Source organism: Acomys minous (genome assembly GCF_964271855.1).
Source record: "Acomys minous genome assembly, chromosome: 11".
Taxonomy (NCBI): Eukaryota; Metazoa; Chordata; class Mammalia; order Rodentia; family Muridae; genus Acomys; species Acomys minous.
Genome location: NC_140492.1, coordinates 15,927,417 through 15,939,913, shown reverse-complemented (window position 1 = coordinate 15,939,913; position 12,497 = coordinate 15,927,417). Strand labels below are relative to the sequence as shown.

Here is a 12,497-nt window from a genome sequence, read left to right as displayed (position 1 = left end):
TTATTTATTTTTTTTTGAGATTATAATGTCATCACTTAACCCCCCTGGCTTTTGTCTACATCTTTTAAACTCCTCTCTTCCTGCTGTCCTTCAAATGCATGAACTATATTTCTTTGTTTATTATTAAAGTATATTGATTTTTACACACATAAACACACAATTATACATATATACAAATAGAAATATAACTTTCTCTGACATCATAATATTCTTGTATATATATATATGTTTTCAGGCCTGACTATTTAGTATAATTATATAATCATTTGATGTCTTTTACCTGAATAAGGAAAACATCTCCTAGAAATGTATACTTCCTAAAGTACTTTTAGAGAGTCAAAATTGAGTTTAGAAAACCAATGGGAACTTTAAAAACTAAAATTTATACAAAAATGCACATTTAAATTTCAAAAGTAAGTGAAAATTATTGACCTGAAATAAATATGTACGTGTATGCATTTTCTTATATATTTTGGATTAGCCATGAGATTATTACAGAATCATCATATTGTACTTTTACCATTAATGATTAACGATAGTAATGAAAGTATATTTTCATTTCAAGATAAGTCTGTTTAAAATTTGTGCAAAGGTAGAATCATATTTTAAGCAAATTAAAATGGATTTGAAGTGTCTGGTTTTGCTTCTTTTGTTTACCCAGTAAAACCTCCATATTAGCTGGAAAACTTCATAGTTTCATGAATTTCTAAACCTCTTTGAGCAGACCAACAGCCAGTGTAACATCCAGTGAGCAATTAAACATCACCATGTTTTGAAATTTCTCGTTGTTGTCATAATTGGCTCATAGTTAGTTCTTGGCGGCCTCATTTTCCCATTTAAGGGTAGTTGATTCTGTAGTTTTAGCCTGAGGGATATCTCATCTGTTTACAATGAATGTCAGGCGAACCCTTGCAGTAATCCAGGATTTAAGAAATGGAAGAGAACACAGCTAAATTGAATCATAGTGTGGCTGTCTGCTTATTTTAATTAGTTTCCTCAATCATTTTCTTTTTCTCCAAAGGCTGTAAATATTCGGTAGCCGCTGTCTGCTGACAGTTAAAGGAATGAGATTTATTTGTATATAAACAAACAAAGACTTATTTAACTCCCAGAGATAAAATTTGATGTCTTGTGAAGGGAAAATGTAATTTATTTTTTTCTTATTCAAGTATTTTCCATATTTGTAAAAACAAGATAAAACAAAGTTTGTGTTTTTCTTTCATGTGTAAGAGTATATATCATTATAATGCACACTTTGCATTTATAGCCAGAATTTTGCAGTTATATCCAACTGTTATTTAAGAAAATCAATCATAATTCATTCTAACTAAAATATTAAACTGGAAAAGGAAACCTGCTTCTTTACAAAATTTATACGTGACTGAGTGATACAGAACTTCCAAGTCATGCTGACTTAATGTGGTTGGAATATGCATTAATTTACCACCATTTCTTCTTAGAGAACAGGTAGCAGTTTTTAATCTAGTTACACTCTGGTGTAATTGTTGCTTTTGAATTTCTAATAAATTATAGGGAAAGAAGCCGTCCCACACACCAATCTATAGTTCTATTGTCCAATTGTATGGCCACATCAAAGGAAAGAAATCTATTAACTAACTTCATAATTTGTGGTGCAATTCTATGGCAGAGTGGGTAGCCTTGCATTTTCAAGTGGTGGTTTCCTTTCAGGGTCCACTTTAGGTGTTCAGAAACTCGGTGTTTAGTAATATACCACAAAATTATACATGATTTAAGGGATGTATCCTCTCTTTTAAGTAAGGCAAATGAAATTACAGTCCTGAGCTTTACCACCCTGGAATCTATTCCTTTTTTTTTTTCACTTTATTTTAAACATATATGCAACTCATTCAATGTGACAAAATTATCTTTAAATTCACAAAAGTTGATAAAACTCATAACCTGGATTATTTTAGCAAACTCTCATAAGCAGGACTTAAAAACAGCCTGGCTTCTTGTCCGTGAACTTGGACCTCTTGTGTCCATAGGTTGGCTTCCTGTAAGTTGAAAGACGTCTATAGGTGCTGTGACTCTTCACTTTATCCATGAGTCTTTCAGCTCAGGACTGTGACAACATTTGGGCCCATATTATCACTCACTGTGCCTCTCTGCCTTGAAATTTGTTTTGATGTGAAACTCAGTACACTGAGCAACCATGACAAGGAGCAGAGCAAATTAATGTTATGGAAGGTGTAAAACCTACTGACTTGTGCATCAAGTAACTAAAGAAGAAGGTTCCCACATTTAGTAAGTAGATAGGCACAGTTTTCATAGTGCCTATGTAATCTTTGAGAAAGGCAACATCTAGAAGAGATATTTTGCTTCAATGAATTAATAGTTCAAGTAAAATGTAAATAAATGGTTTTACAGATTCCTAGAGAGTTCCTTGGATTATGTATATTCTTACCTATTACCATTTTTAAACAAAAAAGACTTTAAATTTTGCCTTCAAATTGGAGATATCAACAGTACATTTCTGATTCATAGGGAACAATACTCACCATCAAAATAGTAAGTATTACAAGGCCGACTTCAGACAGGAACTAATTCAGCTCATACAATAGATGGGAAGGAAGATACAGAGATAAAAAAGTTGTGAACTCAAATCTGGACTCACTCTTGGTTAAATTTCATAATAATATTTTATTTTATAACCTATTAAAATTAATGCAAAAGCAATTGAATTTGATGAAATAAATTTAATGAAATAAACTTAAGACTTAAGACTGCAAAAACAAAAAACAAAAAACAAAAACAGTAAGCGTTAAATTCTGTGGCCTCTCATTCTTGATAGCCTATCAAACAATGGAATAAGAGCTTTACCGTTGGCCATGATCAAAGTGGACACGGCATAGTCAGCTGCATGTTCTTTTAATGATGATTTCAGGTTCATCTTTTTATTATAGAAATAAGGTTTAAATACCTAGTCAAAGTGCTTGGTGTGATGGGAGCATATATATTTTGTAATCTCTCACATATTATTGCATTCATACACTAATGTAAATCATCTATGTAAATGTATATTCAAGTAAATATTAAAATAGTCCTATTTCCCAGTAATTCATAATATTTCACTTTTTAAAAGATAGTCAAAGATAAATAGTCTTCATATATTTTTTATTCTGCTTCATTCCACAGCCTGCAAATAATATTACTTTCTTTTTTTTTTTTTTTTTTTTTTGAGACAGGGTTTCTCTGTGTAGCCCTGGCTGTCCTGGACTTACTCTGTAGACCAGGCTGGCCTCGAACTCACAGTGATCCACCTGCCTCTGCCTCCCGAGTGCTGGGATTAAAGGCGTGCGCCACCACGCCCGACTCGCAAATAATATTTCTATTTAAAAACATAATTGATATTTGGTCAACTATTTCATATACCACTGTTATTTTAGACTTATTTCTTTTCATTGTACTTTTATACTCTATGCCTATGATACTTGACTTAAGGGTTTTTATTTTAAGAACTGAGAGAGAAGTCTGTCATTAAGAATGAGTGGATTCCAAAGGGTGATGAGGACAGCCAATAACTTCATAGCTTCTTTCTGCAATCTCCAGTACATACCAATCAACTGGGACTCTTCAAAGATTTCTGACTGGTTACAGAGCAGACCCTCATAAATTCCTCACGTTCCATCAGGAGAAGCAGTATGCGGTTGAAGGTTGACATTGCATGGTTCATTTTGATTGTATAAAGGTCTAATTTTTAGCATCTTCAAGAAGTAATACATATTATGTACTTTTAATTTTTTAGAATTTATTCATTTTATGTTTATTTAATTTATATGAATTAGTAAAAAAATAGTGAATTTATTTTGTTTTTTTGAGACAGAGTTTTCTGTGTAGATTTGACTGTCATGGACTGGCTTTGCAGACCAGGTTGGCTTGGAACTCACAGCGGTCCGTCTGCCTCTGCCTCCCAAGCATTGAGATTAAAGGCGTGGGCCATCATTGCCTGGCTAATATAGTGAATATTTAACATGTATACATTTTTTTTTTTACTTTTTTGAAGTAATCATATAAATGCATCATTTTATTTTATTCTTCCTTTTCTTCCTCCAAACTCTTCCATGTAGCTGTATTTACTCTTCTTCACATTCATAGTCCCTTCTTCTTTACTACTTGTTATTTCCATAAATACTTGTTAATAAACAAATACAACTTTCTCAGCCTGCATAATGTTACTTAAGAGCAAGTTTTCAGATTTAACCATTGGTATTGGGAAGCCAACTTTTGTGCTCCTCTACTAGGAGGGTTACTTCTGCTCTCAGCATTCCTTAGCTGCTTGTAGTTGTTTGTAAAGAGCTGAAGGCCATTTGCTGTTGTCCTTGCTCAGCTCATGTTTCTGCAATCATGTTAATGATAATTTATGAAATTGTTAATGTTATATTAAGGAGAATTCATCTTAGCCACAATGACGTTATGACCTTTAATGGATAATATTCTTAATCTTGGATGTATTCCCACCCCACTTGAAAGACTTTATAACTACCTCAATCTATACATTAGCCTATTGAAATAAGATATTTTTCTGAAGTTCACATTATATATCTAGTGAGTCTCTTGTTGTTTTGTGAGTTTTACAATGTTCTGACATTACTTATTTAAGCTCAGATGTTTCTTTCTAGCCATGTATCATACAGACAAGTATTTGAGTGTGTCAATCAATATTTTCTCAATTGTCTTTGTTGAAACTGACATCATGCTTTATAATCCAAGGTTTAGACTGAAAGTATGTTGTCCAAAGAAAATTTGATTTCTTTTCCCATAATGAATTGAGAAGCAGATATAGAAACAGTTCTATATGGACATTTATCCCTTCTGCTGATTTTAGAGCATTTGTATGAGTTTAAATAAAGCACAGTTAAAATAAGACAAAAGGATTTTGAAGAAGTGATCACAAAATAATTAGATATCTATGAATTATATTATGTTGCTTTTAAGACTGCTACTCTGTATTTGTATAAAAAATCAATTAGTACCATGTTATAATGCACAGTTGTTACAAGTCAATCAGATTAAAAAGTCTTACAATAATCCCTAGTTGACACCTGTGTTATGTAATTTTTGTTGTTAGGCAATTTATATAACATTGTTGGTATTTTAGATCTAAAAATAAATAACATACTATACCTTGAAATTTATTTCCCCTGGAGAAATTAATAATAATATTAATACTAATAATAGTTCTATAAAAATAAAGTATATAAAGTTCAAGTTTTAATTATAGGTGAAACCAATAACTTTGTAAATTTGATTTTCATTGTGTAGAATTTAATCATTTCTTATGACTAATCACACATCCTATTATAATTTATCCTTTTAACTTAGAGTGTGGTTGACTTTGTATAAAGAAACCATGACTAGATTGTAGTAAAGGTACCAGTCCCAATAAGGGTTTAAGTAAAAATTATTTCTTTCAGTTTTTCAGATTATAGTATAAAATAATGACTTTGCTGTGAGATTGTGTCTCCATTTGTTATTTTTTGCTGTAAAATATAGGTAGGATAATATAGGCACAATAGTAATAGCTACTTTAGGCACGAAACAACAACAACACAGAAACAAACTACCAATAGGCAGTGCTTGAAAACCTGAAGCAAAGTCATATTATGTGTGGAACCAAGTAGGCCAGCATATGCCACCACAACTTATAATCAAGATGTGTTTCTGCACCTTTCAGGTTATGACGTTTTTAACTATATGATTGCAAACCCAGGTTTCTACAGTATACAGTGAAATGAATTTAAAATCAAATGTAGAAGTGACAGGATTGAGCAAGCTAGAATTTCAAGTCATTATTTCATTCTTAGATCACAAAATGAATGGTTCCAGAGTTGTTACAGATCCACTTTCATGACCTTTCATTGTTATGAGTAAAAGTTTTCACAATGAAGGCCCAGACACCGTAGATTGAATTTCGTGTTTCCATTAGGTTATGAAAAAACAGTTGACATGAGTTAAATGAAGCAGACATAGAAAAAAGATGGTATATTTATATACTTTTTTATTAGAAATCAAAACAAAATCAATGACTCTTAGGATTTCTGTTCGTGCTCCAAAAAAAAGCTACAACAGGTCTGACCAAAAAAAAAAAAAAAAAAAAAAAAGACTGTTCAGTAATTATGCTCATATGATCTTTGCTTTTTCTCAGGTATTTTCCGTGATGTTATCCTCCCAGATTATAATAAACGCAATGCTTTTTCTTACTGTAATGATGTAAAATAAATGTGTTTTTCTTTTCTTTCTGTCTTTTTTTTTTCTGTTCGTTTTGCTTTGTTTTTCTTAGCGATGGTTATTTTGAGCAGCCTGGAACCAAATACGACTTATGAAATCAGGGTAGCAGCAGTAAATGGCAAAGGGCAAGGAGACTACAGTAAAATAGAAGTGTTCCAGACACTGCCAGTCCGTAAGTAATCATCACCACTCTGCTCTCTGCGACCAGATCCCGCTCTTGCAAATTTAATGGGATTTTTAAATGCAAAAATATGTATTTTAATACTTTAGGGAAGTGAATTATCTCTCTGTTGAAGATTTTTCTGAGCTAGTGGCATCTCGAGGGTTATAAAAATAACATTTCTTTTAAGTTGGGCATGAAAATAAAACGCATAGTGGAACATAAACAGTAAATATGCTCTTAGGAAAACTTTTGCATTTATAGCATGATTAATTAGTGTAGATAATATAGTGTAATTAATTATGTCTGCAGATTATATTGTGTTCATAGAGAAATGTTATGTGTCATATCACTTTTAATGAGACACATCTTAATATCCTCCAAATTATGTGAGCCTTAGGAAAAAAAGAACACAGGACCAAATTTGTTACAAAAGTGTCTAAGGCTGGCCAGAGTAATATGTGCTCTTTTTCTCAAAATTGTCATGGTTTGAATAATTTTTAGTAAATTCGATTTGTCTAAATTTATTTTACTGTTTAATAGGCATTACTTTCTTATCAAGTGAATCAATTTTAAATGTGAGACAATTTTCTAAAAAGGACCGAACAAGATCTATGGGAGCATCTGCCGGCTACATGCACATCTTGGGTTGACCAAATGGACTACAATAAACTTCTACTCTCTATCATTAAGCAATGACTTTCCCATGCTTCCCAGAATCCATTGTATTATACTCCTTTTCTCCCTCTCTAACGATGCTATCTTTTTAATCTCTCATTACTTTTCACTAGGATTACGTCTAGGTAGATATATTTCAACTCAAAGTCAGAGCGTAGGTGCAGTCTTCTCTAAATACATCTGTCCCTTCCTGCTCACAAATCTCAAGGACACTTCCATCCACTTCCTACCTTCCATCTATATACACCTCTGAGCAGTGCTTTCTCAATCAGAAATTTAATTATAGGGCAGCTGGGTTTTATTTCTTTTCCCCACAGATTGGTACATTTTGTTATTATTTTCTTTACTGCTGAGGACACCCAGAGGTTTTGCAAATTGGTTCAAAATAGAGACTTGATCAATTTACTAATGCCCTGAGTAACATTTATAATTCTATTTCCTCCTATATTTAAAGACTTCAAACCAGTTTTCTTCCCCTTGAAATACAGGTGCACATTTCTAAGAAGTTAATCTCTACTCTTGAGACTCAGGACATAGAGTTCAGTCATCAAAGTGTTTTCTGAGTCGTAAAAGCATGAGAACCTGATGAGTCATCAACAGCCCCTTCCGAAAAGTTGTGTGCAGTGTGGTGGTTTGATGATTCTGGAACCGATTTGGAGGTAGAATTAAGTGAATCATTGGTTCTCACTGGCTAGCAACTTTCTGCATTGGTAACTTATCTGTATCAAACTGTGCAGAGCAACATATTTTCTTCTGGGTGTCAATAGATGCAAATCTGAACACATATATGAGCACGCACATACACATACACACACACACACACACACACACACACACACACAATTATACACACACACCACCACCACCATGACTATCTCCTTTTCCTCCTACCTTCTAAGTCATTAAACTTCTCATATATATGCTTGGCAACCTTTCTCAAACACTGTGAGTCTGTTGAAATTAGGTGCAATTCTTTTATTGGTTGGTTGAATGAATTTTATCCAAATGAAGAACTTTTTTTTAATCAATTTCACTGAAACAGAATCTCTATTTCTTTATATTTTAGTTTTCAGATGAGTTGTACATTGAAATTAAGTAACATTCAGCATCTATGTTATCTGCACTAAATCTATATGAGATCAGGCACTATCATATCCTCATAAGAAATTGGGGATTTTCTGAAGCCCTACCTCTCCCTGAGGGCCACTGGCTGTTAATGTTTGTTAGAGGAAGTAGTGTCCTGTTCTTCAGTGCTGTAGCCACTGATAAGTTGCCCTTGCTCCAGTAAACAACTTCCTATCACACTCTAATTAAACTCTCTGTGTTTCACAATAAGAACGATGTAAATGACAGAAGATGGTTTTCAACAGGGAGAGATGGGAATAAAGGGAAAATGAGTTAACGAATACAATATAAATTTAGGAAACATAAACAAACAAATCTTAAACCTAAAATGTTACAGTTAAATTTTAAACCTATGAATAAATACTTCTAATGTATGTATATGTATTATAGATGGATATTTAACTATATCAAAATGCTATAATTAAAAGAAAATTATTATTATAATGTCATTATTAAAAGAACCTATTCTATACAGCATGGATTCTCACTATAAACGTCGAAATCATACTAAAATATCTGAGCATTAGTTATTATTTTAATTATTTTGTGGATGAGCATCAAGCCATGTGAGCCCTTGTCTGCAGGCAGAGGAGACACTCCCTCCTGGTAAGGGTCTGTCCTTCGGTCCCTGCAAGGAACTAGCCTTTTACACATTTGGGCCTGGTGGTTGTTTTGCCAGCAGAGGTATGGCTCATCTATGTCTGAGCATGAAGCTTATCAGGAGTTAGCATCTCCTCTGTCTGCAGACAAGGGCCCACAAAGTCATGCACACAAAATGGCAACATATCTAAAGTAAATCAGGTAAAATGCCATAGGATATAAGCTGTTGGTTTAATGAAAAGAGAGCATTCTTCAGCGGTGTGTGAGTGTTCCTAAACAAGTATTGCATTACCTTCTAGGTGAGCCAAGTCCTCCATCCATACATGGACAGCCAAGCAGTGGGAAGAGTTTTAAAATCAGCATCACCAAACAAGATGATGGAGGGGCTCCTATTTTAGAATACATTGTGAAATATAGAAGTGTAAGTATCTTTTGACTAATACATCGTATTATGATTCCTATTATATAAGGAGTAACAATTACCTCAAAGATAGATAAGGAATTAATCTACAATTATTAATGTAAAGCTTAATGTTAATATTTATTTGTGACTTTTTATTAAAGTTTAAGCACAGATCTTCAATAAATTTTGATGGTTTCAACCATATTATAGTTCTGAAATGCGATTTGAAAACAAAATAAATAGAATTTCTCTTCTTTATGTTTTGTCTCCTTTCCACTTGACCTTGGTACATTACTTTATATCTGTGGTTCATTAGTAACTAATGTAGGAACTGTATCAGCAACTTTTCATGTTGCAACAACATGTCTGATAAAGTGTTAGTTCATCATGGCGAGAATTCATGGTCTGTACTTACCTTGCGCTGGAAATGAGGTAGTAGAGGAAAGTAATGCAAGGAGGAATGCTAGTTTTCACCTGCTTTTTCACCTGCTTTTGGCCTTTATGCCATACTAGCCTCTAGATCATGAGACAGTATCTAACTTTTAACCACAGCGAGACCTCCTTTCTCCCTTAATCCTCTTGGAAGGTCCCTTATAGCTATGCCCAGAGTTCTGGTTCTAAATGATTCTTTTCTAAATGTTTTATTTTTATTTTTGTATAGGTATTTTGCCTAGTTGTGCACTATATATGTGTGTGTTTCCTATAAGAGAGTGTAAGGCTTTCTGGTACTGGAGTTACAGACAGTTGTGAGCTGTCACTGTGTGTGAAATGAGCTTGTTTCCTCCGGTACAAGAGCCAGTGCTCTTAAACATTTCATCCTTTCTGTAGCCCTGTAACTAGTTCTGAACACTTTCTAGTTGACAATGAAGGACAATGGCTCAAGACAGGAACATTAGCACACCACATCTAAGAACAAGTTACGGCAATGAAATAGATGTATCAACACTTAGATAAAGACTGGTTTGTTAAGGGATTACATTGGGTAAATTTGAATTGGTGAGTGAAGGATTGCTGACATTAAATTCTGTATGGGTGTCTTTAAAGGTGTCTGTGAAGGAGGATGCTGCTCGGTATGGGATTGTGAGCAACGTTTTCCCCTGCACATTGACATTGTTTCATTATTATATGTCAGTGAGAGTGACTACTTATCGAAACTCTCTCAAAATATTCACACAAAAACTAATCTTTTTTGCATGTTCTATAGATATGCTTACAACTTAGTTTCTTTATAGTACTTAAATACAGTTCCAATAGCTTTTTGGATATATTTTACCTGTGTCTACGTCTCAACTCCAACATTACATTTTAATACATTAAGGATATAAAATTGATTTTGATTGGAATAAATCATTAATCAATTTTATATACTATTTTGGTTTTCCCATTCAGTTCTAATGCTCCCTTTACATGTCAACTCTCTTTTTAACTGAATATATAGTAATATTATCTCTTCTCTTTCTCCTGACTCCAAAAATTCCATGTTCTTCCACATCCCTTTTCAAACTTATGGGATCTTATTTTTTAAATTATTACTGTTTTATAGACACACACAGACACACAAACAAATGAATACAACCAGCTGAGCAAGTCCCTTTAGTGTTCTTTACTTGTATCTGTTTTTACGAATGACCTCTCTCTGCTCTAGGCTTCAAGATGCCAATATGGAGCAGCAACGTGCTTTGTATATGCTCTGTCATAAGGATTCAATACAACAGTGAGCTCTGAAGGTCTCCTTGGACTATGGGTCGATTAATCTGACAGTACAATGCAATTTGGGCAGGCTTCTTGGAAATCCTCATTTTCTCATTTGGGAATTATGCAAACAAGAGAATCCCTCTGTCTAAAGAACATAGACTGGAGCTGCATCATTAATTATCCTAGACTAGACCCTACATGTCCTTTTTCGACCTATAATTTTACTCAGAAACCTTTTTGCCATAAAACACTAATAGGTATTGGTGGCCTCTGAGGAAGGAAATCAATAAATTACCAGACTGAACACAAAAATGCAATGTAAGAATAATATGGTTATCGTAGTTTTCTGTGAAAGTTTCAGTTGAAGTTAAAGCTATGTTTGATTATATAATGTAATGAATTGGTAGTATAGTAACACAAATACTGCATGTAGGCTGTTTTCAGTGGAAAGTACAGACATTTATCATATCATGCTATGTCTTTCTTAACTTTTATTATTATTGGTCTTAATAAATCAAACATACTTTGGGAATGCAGTATTAATTCCAAAAGCTCTAAGAGTGTTGTAATGGTTAGTTATCTATAGCTAGAAAGTCAGTCTGTTAATGCACACGATAATCTTCTTCATTAAACCACAAATACAAGAAGAAATAACACAATGAACATGAATTTGAGAGACGGTGTTACAATACAGTACAGAACATGCCTAGCACCCACTGGGCTCTTTGTTGCATCTGCCTTACATAAAGAGTATCTTAGAAGAGACATTACAGCATATTCCTGTAGGAAGCACATCGGGCCTCACTTTGTTCTATGGCCTGCTCTCTTAAATTCAATGCCGACTGCTTGTTTGTTAAAATGTACATTCAGCAAAGGAAATATGATTAAAAGGCATTAAAGTAAGAAGATTTTCTCCCATGGAATTAGATGTTCATTTGTTAGGTAATCCAGGATTAGAGCAGCATTTAAGAAATACTATCAGGAATGAAATTACTTTCTTTCATATCCTTCCATTCTTAAAACCCAGCTTTTAGTCTCATTCAGCTATGTTGTTCTCTTTAGAAGGTGGCTTTAAATTCACATTCTAGACTTGGAAAGTCAGGATAGAAAAGGTGGCTGTTTACTGCTCAGCTGAATCTGTCCACATTTTATCAAATAGCGTTTTAAAAATAAAACCCCTCCAAAAATTAAAATTTCACTTATCCAAATAGAATTTCATCCTTCTGACCCTAAGGTGGCTTAGAGAATAAAAGTGCCTGCGAAACCTGATGACCACAGTTCAAAGAGTAAAGGTGAATGACGCCAAGCCTGCTGACCAGAGGAAAATCCTCAGGACACACATGATGTAAAAAGGAACCAATTGCTGCAAATTGTTCCTCTGACCTTTCTATGAGCAAATTGACACACCAGTGCCCACCCATATACACAAGACAAATATATCTTAAACTGTAAACAAGATTTCTCTATAGATTTCCAAAAATATAATGACTTATACAGTAGTCTGATTTAGTGAAAGCAACAAATGCTTGAAATGTTATCAACATTCCTTTTATTAGTTTAATATTATCATATGTATTTCAAAAAGAT

General features: G+C 33.5%; 1 protein-coding gene across 2 annotated transcripts in view; it reads left to right on the top strand.

Annotated features, from left to right (window-relative positions):
- Nucleotides 1–12,497, top strand: part of NCAM2 (neural cell adhesion molecule 2) — a 416,076-nt gene that overhangs the window by 359,474 nt on the left and 44,105 nt on the right. For both annotated transcript variants that reach the window (XM_084801510.1, XM_084801511.1), the window contains exons 13-14: nucleotides 6,302–6,421; nucleotides 9,112–9,233. In XM_084801510.1, the coding sequence (XP_084657636.1) occupies nucleotides 6,302–6,421; nucleotides 9,112–9,233 (242 nt within the window). The remainder of the gene's footprint in view (nucleotides 1–6,301; nucleotides 6,422–9,111; nucleotides 9,234–12,497) is intronic.